Source organism: Lacerta agilis, chromosome 8 (assembly GCF_009819535.1).
Source record: "Lacerta agilis isolate rLacAgi1 chromosome 8, rLacAgi1.pri, whole genome shotgun sequence".
Lineage (NCBI taxonomy): Eukaryota > Metazoa > Chordata > Lepidosauria > Squamata > Lacertidae > Lacerta > Lacerta agilis.
This window is the reverse complement of record NC_046319.1, coordinates 21,976,346-21,998,540: the sequence shown is the minus strand read 5'-3', so window position 1 is coordinate 21,998,540 and position 22,195 is coordinate 21,976,346. Positions and strand designations below refer to the sequence as shown.

Genomic DNA, 22,195 nt, shown 5'->3' with positions numbered 1-22,195 from the left:
TTTTTTAAAACAGAATTTATTAGCATTTTCATAATATAACACAAACCCAACCCCACACCTACAAATACAAAAACAAATACAAATACACATAAAGTCAGGATTCTTCTTCTTATTTATAACCTTACAAAAAAAAATTCTAGTTCTGAATCTTGACGTTTGACTTCCCCCGCCTTTTCACCTTCGGTTTTAATTCAATATACTATTTCCTTAACAACTTTTCTCTATAAAAAAATTTAACTTTACTTAAAAAAAGAAAACATACTTATCTCAATCTTTGCATTATACCCTAAATCATAACCAAATATTCTTATAGCTAAACTTATTTCTTCTGTCCTTTATCATGCTGCTTTTAACTTAAAATTCAATATCTCCTTACTTATTTAAAATAAACTTATCATTAACAGACTTCACACTCCGACTTCGGATACCATGGCAGACCATTTAGATTATACATTTAATACTTCAACCCACTCCCCCTCTATCCATTGTCTTTTTCTGTCTTTCTCCAGCGCCAAATCTCCCATTGTCTTCCTCCAAGTGTCCACAGATCCAGGCAGCATCCACAGCCAACCCCGCATCGAGCCTCAGGGCGTTTCTCATCAGCATTCTGGGCTCCTCCGTTTCTTTTGCTTCTTCTTCTTGTAAAAATTCTAATTCCATGTCCCTTGCCCCCGAGCTGCCACCTCGGAGTCTGGATATTGTAAGTTTTCCCGTTTCCGGTTGCTTTTCCCGGATTTGCCCAGCCATCTCAGACCATCTTTCAAACGCCCCTCCCAGCTCTTTGCCAAGGCATGATTCCATTGTGTAGAACTTTTGAAAAGCCTCCTCTGTGGAAAGTAGATCTTTTTTATGAATAATTCCACTCAAGACTTGTAGTTTCCGATTAAGCAATTCCATCTGCAAGACAGTGAGCTTTTCCTCATCCTTTAAATCTGAGTTCGATGCCAGTATGAGCGCGAAGTCCAGCATTTTAAGAGAGAGGGTGAGTGTCAGATTTCAGTTCCTGTCTCTTCCTTCCTTTGTTTCAAATTTTTCCCACGACAAACCAAGTCGCCGCCATTTCTCCGAAGCCGGAGTATAAAGACCAAAACTTCAAGCGGAGATATTTTTTCCCCAGTTAACCCCCGAAGGGAGATCTCAACAGACTCAGTTTTCAAATTCCAAATACTTTCTATTGATTGTTGTGGCAGCAGTCACTTAAAGAGTTAATTTCTTTCACCAGCCGAAGGGAGGGAGGCGGGCTGCCTTTCTTCTTTCCCCCAGAGCATTCCAGGAAAACAAAGAGTCAATCAATTACTCACAGCCTCTGGGTTCTTATCAGCTCCTTAATGACAGGTAGAACTTAGACGCTCATCACAGGCTTTGCCGCCGCATTTCCATCCCGGTTGGGGCATGTCCCCTATAGCCCGGCTCCGTCGTCCCTTCACCCCCACTCCCCCTTTACAGGGGGTGCGGGGGAAGGGTTCGGAGCCACAACGGGCACAGCCGGGGAGCCCAGGGTGCGGGACGCTCTTCCCGCACCCCAACCGGAGCCCCGCTATGCGGCTGCAGGGCTCCTAACCCCCGGAATGAACTGGGTGCTTCGCAGCCGAAGCATCCCACGACCACCCATAATGGCGTCAGCCGCCGGAAGTCCCAGGAAGACCAACATTTTAATGAGGAATGAGGGAAATTTATAATTTATCTTAAAATTATAAACAGTTGTAACTGTAAAATTGTAAACAGTTAAAATCTTTAGTAGGATTGGAATAACACTTGTAGTTTGATGGTGAATTTTGGACACAATGGAGATGTAAAAGATTTGGATTATTATAAAAGATGCAGGAGGAAATGACTTACAATAGAGCCCACAAAGGGGAGGAGGGAAGTCCAGGAGATTCTCTGGAATCTTGTTTCTATGTATATGTGATTGCAACAAAATTAATCTGAAAAACCAAGTAAATAAATTTATACAACAGATCATGCCGGACACTAGATGAAACAAAATTTCTGGCCTGGTCTGAGGCAGCTTCCAATGTTTAAATCACCATGTTATGGTGCCATCGTCCAGGAAAGTGGTTTTCCCCTTGTGCCGACTTCCCCCTCACCATTACTGCTTCCCAAGCTCATCCAGAACCCAGGTACACTTGAGGTTTTTTTCCTGGCATCTGTAAACATCTGAGTGCCCCCCTCATTGCTCCATGAAGTCTGACCTTTGTCACTCTTGAAAAGGAAGGACCAGAAGTTGGAAAAGTGAAACCACCATGATGATGTTGTTAGATTTCTTACCCACACTTCACCATGAACCCCTGGGACATGCTACCACAATATAAAAATACAGTATTCAGACAAGTTCAAACTATTTGCTATTAAAGAATAGGGTAAGTCCTAGGAAGCATGTCAAGGCATAAAAGGGTGCAAGACTCACCTCTGTGGGGAGGGAAATCAATAGCTCCTACAAAGAATGTCCTCTCCTAGGCCACCTGCCAGCGAATATTTTTTTGGGGGGGGGGTGGAACTACCAAGAGGGCCCCTCTGCCTATCTTAGCACTCAAGAGGGTCTGTAGGGAGGGAGGGAATCTTTCACCTTGAATTGGGCCCGGAAATGAACTGGCAACCAATGTTTTTAGAAAAAGGGGTTATTTGAGTTGTACATGGAACCCGAGTCTGTAACCCGGCTGCTGCCTCTTGAACCAGCCGGAGTTTCCAAGTCATCTTCCAGGGCAGTCCCACATAGAGAGTGTTGCAATAATCCTATCTGGAAGTTACCAGAGCACGGAGTGCAACTTACGTGGCAAGAATCACAATCTGGAAGCAGAGCCGACTTGGCACCCTCGGAAAAGATTTGTTTGGAATTTCCCTTACTGCAACACAGCCATTAAACACTAAGAAGCCCCGACATCTCTCTACAAGTCCCTCCGAGCTGCGGATGTTTCCAGTTTCCATTTAATTTAGGAAGACGCTCTTTATGGTCCGAAGTAAAATATTGGTTCTTGGTTGCTCGATCAATAAATCCTCTCCGCGGATAAGCAAACCGAGGCAAAAGCTAACAGGGAAGTGCTCGGTTCTTCATATTCTGCTTGTTTCAGCTCAGTGGAGGAGAAAAAGAGAGGGGGAGAAACAGAGATCACACAACTTGGCAGCCCTTGCTTGTTTGGTGTGTTGATTGGCTGTAAGAAAGATGGGGTCTTTTGGCAACGCCACCTCTTTTTGGGAAGAGGACCCTGAAGATGTGAAGGCAGATCCGGGAGGCTGAGATAGCAGGGGGGCTAGGAATTTATGTGACCGAGAGGATACCTGAAATTATAATATCTGGTACAGAGGTGGGAACCTCGAGTGTGGGGGTCTATAAGACCCTCCGGTGCTCATTATCTCTGCCCTCGGAGGCCTTCCCCTCTCACCAGCCGTCCTTGGGTGTTGATACTTGGAACAGTGCAAAGGGGGCTGTCTAGAGCTGGGGATCTGCTTTGCTTTCATTGGGAGAGCTGGGTTCCTTGACAGCTCCAAAATTCGTCGCTTGGGAGGGGACCGCTCAGCCACCTGGGCACACCTGCAGCATCTCGCCTTTCCTGTGCTGCGTCAGCTCCTCTGCCATGCCCAGACTGCCACCCATACACAGGGAGCATCCTGTATCACCGCCACAAGGAGAGGATGCTGCTTGCTGAGTGGTGCCGTGGCAACGGTCCAACCTGGCTGGAGAATGAAGGAAGCTTTTGTTCTCGGCCTCCAAGGCCAAAGGAAGCAGCACTTAATCCACCAGGAGGCCTCGGAGAGGCCAAAGCCAGCACAGTCCTGTTTTGCCCTCTGTGTACGAACCCCTCCTAGGACAGGCAGCAGGGCAGTGAGGTAATTTTAGACTCTGGGTTTAATGGTCTTACGGGGGGCGAGGGGAGGGGAGGGCAGCCATGTCTCCTGCTGTATGGGCTGTCCTCTATTTGGAAGTATTTGAAAGGCTGCCAGAAGAAAGTCTATTTCAGGTCTACCTGGCCTTCACGATTCTCACCCACACAACACCCCTTAACCAGGCACTCCCTCTTTCCCTGGCCATGCCTCTCACTGGCCTTGTTTCACAACTTCCTTGAGTGTTTTTGCCTGGCTGAGATGTGTCCTTGAACTCTTGATTCTTGGAGGTTTCTAGCAGAGATTGGATGGCCATCTGCCAGGGATCCTTCGGTTGAGATTCCTGCAGGGAGGTTGACTAGATGGCTGTTGGGGTCCCTCCAACTCTACAATTCTATGGATTAAAAAAAACCCAAAAACAAATCATAGTATTTTTTAGAGGATCATCTAGTTCAACCCCCTGCAATGCAGGAATATGCAGCTGTCTAGGGTTGCCATATGTCTGGATTTCCCCATACATTTTCCGGGACTCCGATGGCGGAATTAGCGGCCAGGCGAGATTTTGGAAAATTGGCAAAATTTCCCAAAAACTTTCCCCAAAAAACTCAACAACTTTTTTGCGCCCAGATTTTTACTTCTTGAAATATGGCAGCCCTACAGCTGCCCCATATGGGGATCAAACCTGCAAACTTGGTGTTTTGTCAGCACCATGCTCTAACCAACTGAGCTATGCTACAGTTGCTACAATGATGCTACAATGAAGGTAGCAAAAAAGCATTTCAGAAAGTGAGTAATCTCGATAGCTATAGAATAGGAAAGAAAAACGTGAGTGGAGTGTAGAATGTCTTGTTTATTTTGTGTGTGTGTGTGTGTGTGTGTGTTTATATAGCGCAAATAAATACAATATAACACGGCAGTGTGCAACAATATATATAGTAAAATATAAAACACCATAGAAAACAGTTTTTAAATGATCATTAAAATGACTAGTTGATTTTTAAAAATTCATTAGTTGCATAGGCCTCTTTAGATCAAAAGGTCTTGAAGAGGTGCCTGAAAATAAAAAGTGAGGCCTGCAGGTATAGGGCAGTATACAAATTTAATAAATATAAATAGTAAAATTAAGTGAGGGTGCCTGCCAAATGTTTGCTGGAATGACACACAGCAAAATACCTGACTCCTGGTGAAGGCCCTCTGAACACCTGTGGCCCTCCAGATAGGGAGACATGGAGCTTGCCTTATACAAACTCAGACCATTGGTCTATCTGGCTTAGTATTGTCTATAGAGACTGGCAGTGGCTCTCTGGGGTTGCGGGCAGAGGACATCCCCCTTCCTACCTGGAGAAGCTGTTGGGGATTGAACCTGGGCCCTTCTGCATGCAGGCCAAATGCTCCACCACTGAGCTATGACCCAGAGGTGTTTTTTGTCTTGCTTCTGCAAATGAGGGAAGGTGGGAAACGAAACTTGGGAGAAGGAAGCAGAACTCTGGCAGCTCTGCCTGCGGCAATGGTGTCATTAAAGATAAAAATAGACCCCCAGGGTTGCAGCTTGGCAGCCAAGCGAGTCCTGCTCCCAAGGAAGACTCTGCCCAGCCTCCTTTGCAGAGGAAACTGCTTTTTACCAGGTCAGACTGTTTCTCCACTAAGCTCGATATTTTCGACACTGACTGGTAGCAGCAGTCCGGGGTTTCAGGTAGGAAACCTTTCCCACAGTCCTACCTGGAGCTGCTGGAGATTGAGCATGCATAGCAGGTGCTCTGCTCCTGTGCCTATAGTGCTCCCCTTAACAATAAAGCACGATTCTAGTCCTCATGCTTCTGGAAAAGTGTTGGTTTAAACAGGAAACCCGTCCAATGCATTAGGCGGGTTTCCTGTTTAAACCAACACTTTTCCAGAAGCATGAGGACTAGAATCGTGCTTTATTGTTAAGCTCAGCATGGTCTACTACTGTCAGGGGTTGGTTGGTAGCAGGGGAATGGTGAGAGGAACCAGCTGGGGTACCACCAAGGGGAGAAGGCTTTAGAGGGGTGGTGGTGGTGAGACAACATTGAGTGGTCAAAGGGAGAAGATGGGGAAGAGGAGGTAACGGAAGATGAAGAGGTAACAGAGTTAGTGAGCTGGGAGAGTCTGTGGCAGGGAGAAATCCAGACTCGCAGGCAGAATCTGAAGCAGGAGAGGAGGGAGAAGGGAGGCCAAGAGTCCAGCTAGTGAAGTGTCACAGGTTTCTCTCCCTTCTGCTGCAACAAACTTCCCTCTTCTCCGCAACCAGAAGAGGCATGGAAAAGGGCGGAGGAGAGGTTGGCTACACACAGGCACAGTCTCTGATTGCTTGGGGAAAGCCCTGGTGAGGAGGCAGGGACTTTCAGTCTCAGCAACTGATTTTCATGGAGGAAGACCACCGGAATGAGCCTGTCACTCAACCAAGTCTGTGGAGGTCGTGTTTTTGGTAATAAAATGTAACTTCAGCTTTGAACTGTGTGATTACTGACTGGCGCCCTCCTGTGATCGACATTGATTAGCATCAGCTCTTTCCCAGCCGTACCTGAAGACGGCAGGTATTGAGCCCCGGGCCATCCTCTGTGGTACTACTATGCAGTTACTGACTTTCACTTATGTTCATGAAAGGCTTAACATGAGCCAAAAATGAGCTCAAGTTACCATGGGAGCGACACAGCAGGCTCCCAGCAACCTTGGCCTTTTCCACCCTCCTTTACTCTCTGCCTCTCTCTGCCTTCCTGGAGGAAGCCAGCAGCCATGCATAGCTTCCAGCTCAACAAAAATTAAATGCGGCTAAACTCCTGGGAGATTCACACAGCCTGAGTATCTTTGCTAACACAAAGAATGCACGGTCCTTTTTGAGATGAAGTCAAGTTGCTTTAGATCAATGGGAAGGAACCCTTTCTCCTTTACTTTGCTGCTGATTGGATGAAGACATGTGCAAACCTAGTTCCTCAAACTTGGGTCCCCAGCTGTTGTTGGACTACAACTCCCATCATCCCTAGCTAGCAGGACCAGTGGTCAGGGATGATAGGAGCTGTAGTCCAACAACAGCTGGGGACCCAAGTCTGAGAAACACATAAACCGACAGGAATGTAGCCTATCTACTACTACTACTAATAATAATAATAATAATAATAATAATAATAATAATAATTTATTTGTACCCCGCCCATCTGGCTGGGTCCCTCCAGCCACTCTGGGTGGCCTCCAACAGATATTAAAATACATTAAAATATCACAGGTTTAAAACTTTCCTAAACAGGGCTGCCTTCAGGTATTTTCTGAATGTTAGATAGTTATTTATCTCTTTGACCTCTGCTGGGAGGGCGTTCCACAGGGCGGGCGCCACTACCGAGAAGGCCCTCTGGCTGGTTCCCTGTAGCTTTGCTTCTCGCAGTGAGGGAACCACCAGAAGGCCCTCAGTGCTGGATCTCAGTGTCCGGGCTGAACGATGGGGATGAAGATGCCTGTGCATAGCATTGAGCCATTGGGGGGGGATGCCCCCATAAATCAAGAAGAAAGAAAGAAAGAAAGAAAGAAAGAAAGAAAGAAAGAAAGAAAGAAAGAAAGAAAGAAAGAAGATCACGGACAGAATAATTGCCTCACACAGGAAGATTAAGGATATACTTTGAGTGCTTCACTGGTAGTTTCATAAACCATTTAATGTGTCAGTACGAATGGAAGTTGTTAATATTGCAGTTGTTGTATAAGGGATTGCTATCTCGACCGGAGTGTAATTGAAATTAATAAGATTTTGGAATGCAGAAATAAAGAAAACCATCAAGCCATCAATTCTAGCACGCGGGGTGGGGGGGCCACCTAAATTATATAATTTGGTATCTGAATGATTGGTATTAGTAATTGTGTTATAATTTGACATTGTTATAATGAGGCTACTATTGAACTGTAATTGAAAACTAATAAAAATTATAAACAAGCAAACAAACCAACTTCATTGACCATTCACTTTGCTCCCCCCCCCCCACATAAATCCTGGCTATGCTCATGCATCGAGCTCTGTGTTATATAAATGCTCTGATACTTTGCCCTTTGCGTGCACTAACATTGTTTTTCAACCCTGGTGGAAGATGTTCTGCCTCCACAGTCAGAGGTGGTTGGTTTCTGAATACCAGTTGCTGAAAAGCATAGGACGGGAGAGTGCTGTCGCGTTTGGATCCTGCTTGCGGACTTCCCATGGGTATATCCATTTGGCCACTGTAAGTACTGGATGCTGAACCAGATGGACCATCAGCCTGATCCAGCAGAGCTCTTTGTATGCTCAGCCATTTATCTGTGTGATCATGGGAATGGAGCCGGGGGCGGGGGAACCTTAACACTGGATCTGTAATGGCCACATCACACTGAAGATATGAATGAGCCCCAACAGCATGCTACCCAGGTTCAACGTTTTGACTTCGGCTGATGGATAATGATCAGCCTCTGATTCACCTCCTCTTGGTCCCACCACAGAACCCTTAATTTCGAATTTGCTCAAAGGTGCCATCTGGTGGCTTGTTCGTTGTTCCCGTTACTGTATTTTCTGTTCCCACTATGATTCTTTAAAATTAGGCTGCAGCCATATGTGACGCTTGTTTAAGATCTGCCACATTGGGGGGGGGGGGGAATGAAGATCAATGGCAACTGAATCTGCAGTGCTGGAGAAGAAGGGCTTAATCCCCCCTCCCCCCCCCCGCACCGACTGATTAAAAACATCTCACCCCAATGGGGAGTTGTTTTAAACTGTTTTAATACTGTGTTTTAATTCTGTAAGCCATCCAGAGACTTTAGGGTGAAGGGCTGGAAATAACTTGTAACAGCAGCAGCAACAACAACAACAATAATTCCTATGAAAAAGAAAAATGGAGGACATCTTTAAGTTAAAAAAAAAGCCTATGGGATGTATCCAACTCAGATACAGACTAGGCCCACTGAAATTAATGGACCTAATTTAGTCATGTCTGTTAACTTATGATAGTCCTACTTTGGGTAGGACTAGCATTGTATACAATCCAATGCAAAAAAAACTAAACAAGGAGCTGATGTTTTATATTAAAAAAAAAATAGGAGGAAGAGTGGCAGATCAGCATGGACAAATACAAATGAGTAGATTAGAGACCTATAGGGACAAGTAAAAGACAGAAACGGTTGTGCCACTGCCCAGGAAGAGTGGTGAAATGTCCAGCATGGTGGTGAAATGCCCTGCCCAGGAAGGGTGGTGAAATATTAACGGGTGATAAAGAGAAGGTGGGACTTAAAACCAACTTCTGTTTTGCCCCCATGTTCCCTATAAAGGGGAACTGTGTGTGTAATCTTGCATAAGCAACAGAGCCAGCGAGGAGTCAGGATTGCAGTCCAAGACTGATAAGGACAAGAAATGCCTTCAAGAGTTTGGAGTTGGGTGAATTGCATCCTAGGGACATCCAAGGAACCTTCCCACATTCCCTCTGAACCTCTGCCTGTCTCGTCTCTGAGAAAGCCCATGAACAGGTGAGAGGAACACAGGACTGCGGAAGGGATGTAGCTCAGTGGCAGAGGGTCTGCTTTCCACGCACAAGGTCCCAGGTTCAAGCCTCAGCATTTCCAGCTAGAGATTGGAGCTCCCCACCCCACCCCACCCCCACTTAAAGCCCTGGAGAGCTGCTGCCAGCTAATGTAGACAGTACTGAACTAGGTGGACCAGTAGGCATTTACGGAAGCTTCCAATGTGGGAGGAGGTCCCTCAATAAAGCATAACGAAGAGACGGGTTTATTATTCTTGCCATTCATTGGTTTGTGACTCCATAAGTCTGCAAGCTTCCTATATAGAGCAGGGAAAGCATGGTCCCCTGTCCTCAAAAAGGTAGGAAAGGGAAATAGGAGAAACTGCAGATGAATACTGGAGATGAGGATTGCTGCTTAAAGGACTGGGGGTGGGGCACAGGGCCATGGCAGAAATTCACATTTGCATATGTTAATTTATATACAATGGTAGGTGTTTGGGGGGCTTGGCAGGGGGCTTCTGGTCCATACACATAATTTTTAAAAGTTAAAAAAGAGAGGTGTAGATGGGGCAGCAGCTCTGCCACCTAGGGCTCACTCCTAAGAGCCCCAGAATTAAAGGAGTCACTTTTTAAATCATCTTTATAATAATGCATTGATAATTATAGTGACTGGCCTTTTTAATCTAGCTCTTCAGCCAATCAAACAAAACAGCTTCCCAGAGTGGCTTATGAATATCAGTAAGAAGAGAGCAATCAAAGAGGTACATGCTCCATTGTGGAGTGTTCCCTCAGCCTCCTCCCCTCTCCCCTCTCCTTGGGAGTCCTCTGGGGTGCAACAAACAGCTGTGCAAGCCTTTGGGAGGTAGAGGTGCGAAAGGGCATATGAAAGATTCATTTATCTTGATTTCAGTAAGGTGGTCAACAAAGTCCTGCAGTTGAGGATTGGATTCAGGACCCCCCACATGTGAAGCGGACACTCTGTCACTGAGCTCCCCCCACCATTTAGGCGAAAAAGGTCTACATTGGCAAAAGAAGAAGATAATAATAAATCAAATGCACAAGTTTAGGATAGGGGTGCTATCAGTAATACAGTAATACATGTGGCAGTAATACATGTGGAAAGGATTTTGGGATTGCCGTCCATCATTGAAATGTAGAGCTGCAGAGTTGGAAGGGATCCTGAGAGTCATCTAGTCCAAACCTCCTGCAATTCAAGAATCTCAACCAAAGCATCCATGGCAGATGGCCATCCAACCTCTGCTTAAAAACTTCCAAGGAAGGAGAGTCCACCACCTCTCGCAGGAGTCCGTTCCATTGTCAAACAGCTCTTATAGTCAAAAAGTTCTTTCTGGTGTTTAGTCGAAATCTCCTTTGTTGCCACTTGAATCCACTGGTCAGCAGCGTTCTGCTTGGAGCAGGGCCCATGGAAGAGCTTCATCCAGTGGCAAACTAACTGCTTTGCCTGCAGACGGTCCTAACTTCGATCCCTGGCATCGCCAGGTAGGGCTGGGAGAGAAGCCTGCTTGAAGTCATGCAGAGCTTTTGCCAAACAGTTGCCAGCAATCCTACGCTAAACAGACCACTAGTCGGTTCAGGGGAAGGTCTGCGGCTCCGTGGCAGAGCTGAGAGACCCAGGCTCAGCTCCTGTCATCTCCAGGTAGGTAGGGCTGATTAAAAAACAAAAAACAAAAAAACCATCTCCAGTCGTGAAGAGAGTCAGTGTAGAGAATATTTAGTTAGATGGAGTCAGTAATAAGGCAGCTTCCTATTTGGGAAGGGCTGTAGCTTGCCAGTAGAGCACCTGATTTGAATGCAGAAGGTCCCAGGGAGCATATCCTGTCTGCAGAGCTGGTGCCACTCAGTGTAAACAATGCTGAACGAGATGTATAAGGCAGCTTCCAATGGTTCCTGTATTATGTGTACGCACTGTCTGTCTCCCTCCCTCTCTCCCTCCCTCCCTGGTGTTTTCTTCCTACCAGCATTCCACACCCATCTACTCTGTTGCTATGGTGTTCCGTGGCTTGACACGTGACCTGCATTCTCATCAGTCCACACGCAAGTTCCCGGAACCAAGCTCAAAGAATCTGAAAACAAACTCACTTTTGGCACCACAGAGGTAAGAAAGGCGATGGAGGCTGTGCTTCCCTGAACCAAGGCGACAGCTAAACCTTTCCAAATGCCCACAACAGCCACTTGGTTAAACAGAGGCACCGGAAAGCCTAGCACATCGTTCGATCTAATGGGCATCTGTCACTTTGATGAGTCTACAACAGTAACATCCCTGGAAAAGGCATCTTTGTGTTTTTCACCATTTTGGCCAGGCCTCCTCCCACTTCTGGAATGGTAGATCTTTTGCATCTAGTGCATGGGTAGGCAAACTAAGGCCCGGGGGCCGGATCCGGCACAATCGCCTTCTAAATCCAGCCCGTGGACAGTCTGGGATTCAGCATGTTTTTACATGAGTAGAATGTGTCCTTTTATTTAAAATGCATCTCTGGTTATTGTGGGGCCTGCCTGGTGTTTTTACATGAGTAGAATGTGTGCTTTTATTTAAAATGCACCTCTGGGTTATTTATAGGGTATGGGAATTAGTTCATATTTCTTTTTCAAAATATAGTCCAGCCCCCCCCCCACAAGGTCTGACCCCTGATCTAGTGTAATTGGTTGACATAGACACATCTGAGCAAATGGAGCAAAATTACTCACCCTTAGAGGAAGCTGCCTGTTGCGTCTCTGTCTGAGTCATCACTCACACTAGGCTTTCTTCCTTTTGCTCAGGAGGTGGGCCCAGAAATAACAGCAGCCAGCTTTGATGAACTAACCTAGACATGACATTTAATGTATTTCATAATAATAATAATAATCATCATCATCATCATCATCATCTTTTATTTGTGCCCCTTGTGCCCCCGCCCATCCGACGGGTTTCCCCAGCCACTCTGGGCGGCTTCCAACAAAGATTAAAATACATTAAATGTCATTAAAATGTCACACATTAAAAACTTCCCTAAACAGGGCTGCCTTCAGATGTTTTCTAAAAGTCTGGTAGTTGTTTTTCTCTTTGACATCTGGTGGGAGGGTGTTCCACAGGGCAGGCACCACTACCGAGAAGGCCCTCTGCCTGGTTCCCTGTAGCTTTGCTTCTCACAGTGAGGGAACCGCCAGAAGGTCCTCAGCACTGGACCTCAGTGTCTGGGCAGAACGATGGGGGTGGAGACGCTCCTTCAGGTATACTGGGCCAAATAATTTGACAGGTACATTTAACAGGTACATTTGTTAAAATACAAATAGCACATGCTGCGTTTGGGGCTGATTATTGTTAGGCGTGTGGGTGGGGGAATTTGCCCTTCCCTTCTGTGTTTCTGATAAAATTCCTTTCACTGAAAGTGCTGTTTGCATTGCAAGAAAATTCCTCATGGATGCCAATTCTATTTGCATTTTTAAAAAGTAAATACTGTATGCTAGAAGCCGCCCAGAGTGACTGGCGCAACCCAATCAGATGGGCGGGGTACAAATAAAAAAATTCTTCTTCTTCTTCTTATTCTGAGAGACTGTTGCATCTCACCATCATTCTGATTCTGTTGCAGGGACCTTTAAGACACCACAGAGCCAGAGCAGAGGAGGACAAAGGGGCCTGTCAAGAGAGCTATGGAGCATGTCGGGACGTTGACCTGACCCGTCCAAACTTGTTGGCGTTTGGCAGCAGCGAAAATTTGGAAAACATGATACCCGGACAGAACAATTGCTGAGAAAGGGCAGGCAAGTCCATCCCCACCCCAACTGCACAAAAACAGTGTAGCTAGCTAAAGAGCAAAGATTGAAGCACTTCACTCAGAGAAAGCTGTTTTGCATTGCAAGAGAAGACGAGAGCCTGGCCGGGCACTTTTGCAGCAACAGATAGGTGCGCATTGGTGCATTGCCTGTGGCACCTGTCAGAGGAAGACCCCAATTCTCCTCTAATGTGAATTAAAGGAAAGGTGAATCTCAGGGATCGTGCCTGCACACACGCTCCTGTCCCTGGGAGTGCGGCTTTTGCCGAGGGAGGCCCTGCCAGATATTGCCTCCACGTTGCAATGGCGCAACAGCTCGGTGGTGCTTCAAATCCCACTGTGCCCAGTTCTGCACTGGGACCCGAACAGGTTAAACTCCTTTTGGCCGCAAGTGAAGAAGCCAAGCAGTTTGCCTACTGCCCCTACAGCAACTACCCAGTGGGGGCTGCCCTCCTGACCTCCGATGGGAAGATCTTCTCTGGTAAGTGAAGGAAGACCCTCCTCCATGTGGCAGCCATGCCATGCATCCTTCTACTGAAGTCCATCTGGCTCAGTACTGTCCACTCTGGGTGGCAGTGGCACTCCAAAGCTTCAGACAAGGAACCTTTCCCTGCCCTACCCTTTGGGGATTGAACCTGGGGCCTGGTAGTAATGTATTTGTTGGGTATTTGGTTCAAGTCTGGTTGGAAGATCAAGAACCCTCAGAACTGGGTGTGGGGGGGCATGCAGGTCACCTGGTCTTCCCCATTGTGCCGAGGTGCACTGCATTTCCTGCTTAAATCCATGCTGTTACTTCTACATTTGCATCAATGCTCACAATTAGCACCTGCAATTTTGTGTACCCTTGCTTGCCCTCTGTTTTGGCAGCGGCCTTTCAAACAGAAGATGCCTTCAGATAGAGGAATGCCTTCGGTGAAGTAGGACACATGGCCACCCCCCGAAAAGCACATTGCATGCCTCAGTTCAGTAATCTTACAACAGCCCTATAAAGCAGGGCACCAGTATTATCCCTTATATTGCGGGTGGAAGAGCACTGAGGTTTTGCCGGAATAGCCATCATGCCGCCTGTTGGATGCTGTCGGACTCCCAACTCCCATCAACCCCAGCAAGCATGGTTAATGGTCCAGTTACATCGGAACATGTTGGGCCGAATGCCTCATTGTGAGTTCTTGGGAGCAGTGAGGTTTGAAATGGGAAATAGACATACAATACTGATGATTTATCATCATGTGTTTTGAACCAGAACTTTTCTTCTACAGGGGGTAGCTAGTGGACTGTACAATCAATGAACCAGAACTGATATCACTCAGAGTAAAAAGTGAATGAATTTGACAACATTTAATGAACCAGTTCAAGTTCTAACCATGGCTTCTATAAGAGGTATCAAAGATAGATTGACAGAAATGGTTTGGTTTTTTTTAAAATCCAATCAATATATATTAAAAAATACAATCAGGAACTGGCTCCTTAGTTCCCCAGAACCATTTCCCAGCCCTTGACCCTTAGTGAATTTTTAATTCCTGTCAAACTGCCAATGTTCTTTTCCCTCACAAAAGCTGACCTGCAAGCTCTCCCATTCTATCAGCAATGGAATGTTCTGTGATACCACAACAGCTCAGCCAATCCATGCTGGAGACATTGTTGCCATGAGTACAATATACTATAGATATGGATTCTAAGGCTTTGTCACGAGAGATTTAACCAGCTTGTGCTTTCTTCAGGTTGCAACATTGAAAATGCATGTTACCCGTTGGGCGTGTGTGCTGAAACGTACGGCAATCCAGAAGGCAGTGTCAGGAAGGGCATACAAAAATTTCGAGCTATAGCTATTATTTGGTAGGTATTATTCCTATCCTGCTTCCTTGGTGAACAAGCAGCCTTGGGAGGATTTGCATCTTGGAAGGTTGGGCTATAAATAATTGCTATCAGCAGTGGCTCTATCTGCACTATACATTTAAAGCAGCGTCACACCACTTCAAACAGCTATGGCTTTCCCCCAAGAATGCTGGAAACTGTTGCTTATTAAGAGCACTGAGAGTTATTAGGTGACCCCTATTCCTCTCAAAGAACTGCAGTTCCCAGAATTCACTAGGAAGAGGGATTGATGGCTGAACTACTCTGGAATTGTTACTCTGGGAAGGGAATAGCTTCCTAAATACTCTCAGCAGGGCCAGATTTAGGTTTGATGAGGCCCTAAGCTACTGAAGGTAATGGGGCCCTTTATATGTCCTACTGTCCTTTGTCAACAACAAATTGTTGCTTTTTTGTGTTGAAGATATGCTACAGTGGTACCTCGCAAGACGAATGCCTCGCTAGACGAAAAACTCGCTAGACGAAAGGCATTTGCTAACGAAAGGGTGACTCGCAAGACGAATTTCCCTATGGGCGCGACTCGCAAGACGAAAAATTCCCCCCCCCCCGTCAAACCACGCTTCCCCCATCCGTGCTTTGCAAGACGAAATTTTCACTAGACGACAGCACTCGCAGAACGAATTAATTTCGTCTTGCGAGGCACCACTGTATATGGTAATTTATGGACCTAATAGATATCTAAAGCCATTGGCACATAACAAAATATGTATTTATCAAAGTAATTGTTGAAAATTCCATGCAGATGCAAAGTTCATGCAGAATGTAGGCACCCTATATATAGAAATGAGCAAACCAGTGATATTTTAGGGAGCAGGCTAGCAGGCGGGGGCCATTACTTACATCATAGGAGCCTACACAACACAAAACACTGTTGCTGTATGTAGGTTTTATTTTGTTTTTTTTATCTTATATTTTGGAAATGTATGACCAGGTTTTTTCCCCTTTAAATTTTTTTTTGGGGGGGGCAAGAGAGTGGGGCCTTAAGCTATAGCTTGTTTAGTTATATGTAAATCCGGCACTGACTCTCAGCACCAAGCAACAAACTACAGTTCTAAGAAACTCGAAACAGGCATGGACTCTGGACGCAGGCCTGTAACCTTTGGCTGAAAGTTCATCTTAACCCTCAGGGCGTTACCCCATCGATATTAAAAGATAAACATCGCTCCTCTTGGAGCAAAGCCATAGAAAAAAAGATGACGAGTATAGGGCTACACCAGCTTACCTGTGTTCACATAGTTACAACACAGCAAGGGCATTCGTCAAGCAGAGGTTAACGGCTATCGAGAGGCAAAATGACTTAAGTAAAGTCCCTCTTTTTTTTTAACCCCGGAGGAGCGGAGATGCTTACAACTCCCAGCTAGGTATTTTACTCAGCTCGAGGTCCCATCCCACAGAAGGGCGTTCACACTGGCCCGAAATCATGTTCTGCCATCTGCCGTATTGGATGGGAAGTATAGGGGGGGTTCCTTTGGGTGACAGACTCTGTCCATGCGACTCCGGAGAAGTAGAGACTACAGACCACGTGCTTCTCCGTTGCCACTTTTATAGGGCTTTACGGAATGAACCTATCTCTCCGCTACTATGTGAGTCTCCTGGAAGTCCCGAAGAACACTACGCCCATTGGCTCCTATCAGATGCCAATCCTAAGGTTACAGCTGCGGTGGCAAAGTTCTGTGCTGTCGCTATTAAGCTTCGGTCTGCAGAAATAGGTGGCTCCTGATCCTTCTTTCGATTTAAGTATTATAATAATCTGAATTGTTGATTCTTTTAATTAATTTTAAATTTATTCTTTTAAAGCAATAATTATTAATTTTAATGTACTTTAAGACGGCCAACCCCTTTTAGATCAAATCTCAGATCAATTTTAAATTGCATTTATTATTGATTCTGTATGTGTCTTTTGTGTGTGTGTGTGTGTGTGTGCTGGTCGTTGACCGTAATAAAGAACTACTATTACAGTTCTAAGATTCTTGGGGGGGAGGGGGGGAGTCATGATCATTTAAGGTGGTTTGATGCTGCTTTAAATAAGTAATGCAGAAGAGGCCAGAAAGTCAGTTCGCTACATACACTGAGTCTTAAATGCTTTGGATTTCTTGACCTTCTTTCCCTTCCCCTGGCCTTCTGTTGAGACTTGTAGTGAGAGATCTGGTGGAACAAGAGACCAGGGCTGGGGAAACTCAAGCCCAAGGGCCAAATGTGTCTCTGTGTGGCCCCCAGGACCTTCCCCACACTGCTCTCACCTGCTCTGTACCCTTCTCATGTGCTTTTGCATGACAGGTAAAGACACCAAGAAGGTGCCATGCAAGAAAATAACATTGGAATGAAAAGCTTTTCCCATAACAAGCAGAATGAAGGAATACATGGTTTTTTGTAGCTTTTTTCTAAGAGGTCTAGGGATGGATCTACACAAAGGGAAAAAAACCCCAATATAAATGAGTCAGAAATTAAATTGTTATAACAGAAGAAGAAAAAACTGCTATGGAAAATCACTTAAGATTTATTTTTATTTTTATTTTTTGCTCTCAGGTGCCATCTGGTGTTGCAGGTTTATAACACATTCAAAACGCTGTTTGTTGACTAATGTAGCTGAGTCCTAGGCCTAGATCTGACTGTAAGAGCAGTTTGACAATAGAACCAATTCTCTAGAGAGGTGGTGAGCTCCCCTTGCTGGGACCACCTGTTGGAGATGCCTAAGCATTGTGCAGGGAGTGGACTAGATGGCTTTCAATGCCCCCTCCAACTCTGGGTGCCTTCAGATTTCCAAATGGGTTGCTGGGGCATTACAACTGGGTTATGAGCAATAGGCTCCTTTTTGTACCTATCAGATTTTATCCCTCTTTTAATCTGGATTAAACCATGTTTGCGTGTGGAGGGGGGGTGAGATTTGGGCTGGCAATTGATGACACTGTGGTGGTGATATGGATGCTGGAAAAATCTTGCAGTCAGCGGACACCTGTCGCACCCAATCATCTGGAAAGTGTGTCTTGTTCTGACCGTTATTTTTTCAACTTGAACCTTTCACCGTATTAGCATATTTTGTAGACAGCCTCCTCTGCTGTGAGCGAGACTCTTGAACTCTGCTTTTATTCTGCTCCAACAGCAACAGCCAAGAAACGTTCGCGGTGCCCTGTGGGGCTTGCAGACAAGTGCTCAGAGAGGTAAACAGACCTCCCCTTCAAACCCCCATACCCTTCTTTGCCTTTGTCACATGAACACACACACCAGAACCAAAGGACAAGAGATCCCTCCTGTGGAAATGGCTAGAGAGGCATTAAAGCAGTGATGGCCAAACTTGGCCCTTCAGCTGTTGTTGGACTACAATTCCCATCATCCCTGACCACTGGTTCTGTTAGCTAGGGATGATGGGAGTTGTAGTCCCAAAACAGCTGGAGGGCCAAGTTTGGCTATCACTGCATTAGAGAGGGGGGGTCTTAAATTGGGGAGGGGGGCAGGCCTTCTAATATAAATTGTCCCCAATATCAGAGTCCATACTTAAGAACTGGGAAGTGACTAATGTCACACCAGTTTTTAAAAAAGGGATCCAGGCTGTTCTAGGATGATTACCTGAATGCCTCCTGTATCAGAGGTGCTATCCAGTTTCAAGCTAGCATCTGCCTGTCTTGGGAGACAATGGAAGAGGGGACCTTGGGGGGGTGAGTTAAAGTCTAGCCACTGAAGAGTTATAGCGCTGTGGCTTTAGAGACCAATATGGGAGAGAAATGTTTTTATTGCAAGATGGGCAGATAAAGGCATCCGATTTTGCTGCTACAGGTGCACCATGACGTTTATTCTCCAGCTTCGGCACTCTTCTTATGCTCTAACTCACTTACAGGTGGGTAGCCGTGTTGGTCTGCCATAGTCAAAACAAAATCGAAAATTCTTTCTAGTAGCACCTTAGAGACCAACTGAGTTTGTTCCTGGTATGAGCTTTCGTGTGTATCTGAAGAAGTGTGCATGCACACGAAAGCTCATACCAGGAACAAACTCAGTTGGTCTCTAAGGTGCTACTAGAAAGAATTTCTAACTCACTTGTTTCCCAAACTTGCGTCCCCAACTGTTTTTGGACTACAATTCCCATCATTCTTGACCACTGGTCCTGCTAGCTAGGGATGTTGGGAGTTGTAGTCCAAAAGCAGCTGGAGGCCCAAGTTTGGAAAACTCTGTACTAACACAGTGAGAAGACACACTTTGGGGTAGAAATGCATCAGATTGTGCTATAAGACAACCATCTCGTGGGATTTCTTTTTTTTAAAACCCTTATCTAGTTCGGCAAACATTGGGAAATCTTCTTGGCCAAGGCAGATGGGACGCACATTCAGAAGACTTTGGAGGACCTGCTGCCTTTCTCCTTTGGACCAGAAAACCTGAAGATGGTCTGAAGAGCACAAGAAACAAGAATCCACCCACAAAGGCTTTGGTGACCTTAATGATGACAGAGTCCTTTTCAAAACAATCTACTGTATTGCAGATTCAGATTTTCAGTTCAAATGTGATTCTAGCCCATCCTGCCCATGCAGGGAGAGAGCTACTTTAGAAGTCAATTGGCGATATTTATGAAAGCAAGGAATGGTAGAGCATGAGACTCTTAATTGCAGGGTCGTGGGTTTGAGCCATACCTTGGGTGAAAGATGCCTGCATTGCAGGGGGTTGGACTAGATGACCCTCGGTGTCCCTTCCAACTTTACAACTATATGAAATCTTTTTGCAGCTTAATGCCCTGCTTTTCAGAAGTGGCTTCCCCCACGAACTCTCCCCTAAATAAGGAGATGGTTTCATCTCAATATCTGCATTGCTAGCATGTACTGGTCCAGGTGGAAAATGGAAAGATGCCTTAGACCAAATCAGACCATTGGTCTATCTAGCTCAGAACTGTCTACACTGACTGGCAGCGGCTTGCCGAGGCTTCAGACTTTTTCAGCCCTACTTGGAGATGCCAGGAATTAAACCTGGGATCCTCTGCAAGCAAAGCAGATGTTTCACAGCTGGGGTGCAGCTCTTTCCCAGGAGATGTGGAAAAGGCTGGAGAGAAGGAGGATTTCCAGGGCTGGGGGCTCAAGCCTTATGTCTGGCATTCTAATCCCTTTTCAAAGAAGGCTCTTTTCTTTCCTCTGTGACACCCCACCCTTTCTGACAATCAGAAGACAGTCATGGTCAACAGACTTATGATCTCAAAGCTATGGCACACAAGGAAAAAGGATGGGGGGGGGGGAGAAATGAAATGCCTGAGCACCAGCTCTTAAAGCTGCAGTGTTAAAACTTATGCGTCTGAACCGATATGCATGTCTAGGACTCACGTGTATTCAGTGCACAACTCCAAGGGGACTGGAATCTTTTGCTCCCGATATACAGTATATAATTTTATTGATTTTCCAGTTTTAACCCATTTATACCAATTATTTCCAGATCAATACAATTTCGTTTAAGTGGTTTCCCGCATGCCGTTCTTGACCTGTATATTTGCTTTTGTCCAGATAATTTTGTGTGTTTTAATTACGTACAGGGAGGGACATGTTTTTGTTGCAATATTAAAAGAGTGAAACTTGACAAATAACTCCATGCCTGGCTTTATTCAGATACGGTTTGTAAAGAGTCGTTCTTGCAGGTGTACGACCTTTGTAGCATTTGGAAAATCAGCACGGAGCAGAGTTCTGAAACATCCAGAGGGCACCAGGTTGGGGAAGGCTGCCGTAACGTGCCATCACTGATGGGAGGAAGCAGGATGGGACGATGTAGAACAGGCACGTCCAACAGGCAGATCGTGATCTATTGGTAGATCACTGGTAGATCACCGGTTCCCCCTCAAAGAAGCTCAAGCTCAATAAAAAAAGCTTAGCAACATTGCCATGAACCCCTAAAAAACGGGGCTTTCCTCCTCCCTAAAAAAAGCTCAACAACTTTGACCTGAACTCCAAAAAGGGGGCCAGATCACTGCCCGTTTTTTAAATCTGTGAGTAGATTGCAGTCTCTCGGGAGTGGGCCACCCCTGATGTAGAACAACTGAAGGAAGTGAGCTGCAGAATTAATGTCAGAAATATTCCTACATAAATTGGAATTTGGGAGGCATGGAATGCCACCACATGCACAAACCCACAGAACCAGCAGGGTTGAAAAAAACAGAAGCTAGGGAATCCTTTTGTCCCTGCCTTTCCAGTAGTGCGGAAATCAAGAATTTGTTCGCCAGCTCCCCACCACCTCTTCTTCATTTGGACTCTGCTTTTCTTAACGCTTGTTTTTAATTTGCTCTGTTTTTAATTCTCGCACCTGGGAAGAAAGGAGTGTAGCGCTATCCGTCCCAAGAGCAATATTTTCCTTTACGGGTTTCCTGTTTTCGACTCCACAAAATTCTATCAAGGGCAACACAATGAGCTTAATTCTCCAATAATTAAAGACTGTTACTTACAGGCTGCTCTAAATGTAGCAAGAGAACAAAAGCACCTTCAGCCAGCATTAATTCCATGGCTCCTCTCCAATCAAAACGGAACAAAATTGCTGCATTTTTGTTACAGTTATGTAACAGAGGAGGGCAACATAATTTAAAGGCACACAGCTCTTAAGGCATTCCTATCATGAACCCCTGTGTGCAGAAATAGGTCAGACTCCTCATACCTAAGGGACTACTGTACTGTCTTCCGAATGTACCGCCCAAATGCATTGAGATATATTGGGGTGGTCTTGTTCGGCATTTTGTTGTTGTTGTTTGCAACTCACTGCTATGAGACATCTGCTTGCTTATGGCCTTCCCACCCTACTTGTGGGCTTCCTGGATGGATCTGGCCAGCCACTGGCTTGCTTCACACACCAAATCTCTCTCTTAAAATCTGTATGGTGCACTCTACACAGAGTACTATTGACTTTTCCCCACCACAGATTAAGACCTGAGAAATCCACAGGTTAAAATACTCAAAATCTTTCTCTCTGTATGTATAGGTGCATTTTGCACTAGCTCATCAGTACTTTTGTCCACCACAGCCTGCGAATGATTTGGCACGAGCACATGGCAGTAATACACAGTATCACATAACGTGCAATAAATCAAATAACAATGGGCAGATTAAGTTAGGAACTGTCAACAGGTTAAAAAACAAAGAAACCCCCACCACTAGATTTGTTCCTGGTGAGTTCTGGCACCTCCTTCTCTAGAAAAAATAGCACTGGGAGGACATTAAGCATCATAATTTTTGGTCTACATAGTAGGCAGAAGACCAGAGGCCTGCCTTAAAAGGAGTGGTGAGGGACTTGGTTGTCCCAGAGTGG

General features: G+C 45.6%; 1 protein-coding gene across 1 annotated transcript; it reads left to right on the top strand.

The window, feature by feature from the left end:
• Positions 1 to 13,068: 13,068 nt before the first annotated feature.
• CDA (cytidine deaminase) lies at positions 13,069 to 19,412 on the top strand. The gene is made up of 4 exons (XM_033156506.1): positions 13,069 to 13,550; positions 14,791 to 14,905; positions 18,042 to 18,099; positions 19,207 to 19,412. The coding sequence occupies exons 1-4, from the start codon at positions 13,373 to 13,375 to the stop codon at positions 19,318 to 19,320; spliced, it is 465 nt and encodes a 154-aa protein (XP_033012397.1). The 5' UTR covers positions 13,069 to 13,372; the 3' UTR covers positions 19,321 to 19,412.
• The last annotated feature ends 2,783 nt before the right edge of the window (positions 19,413 to 22,195 follow it).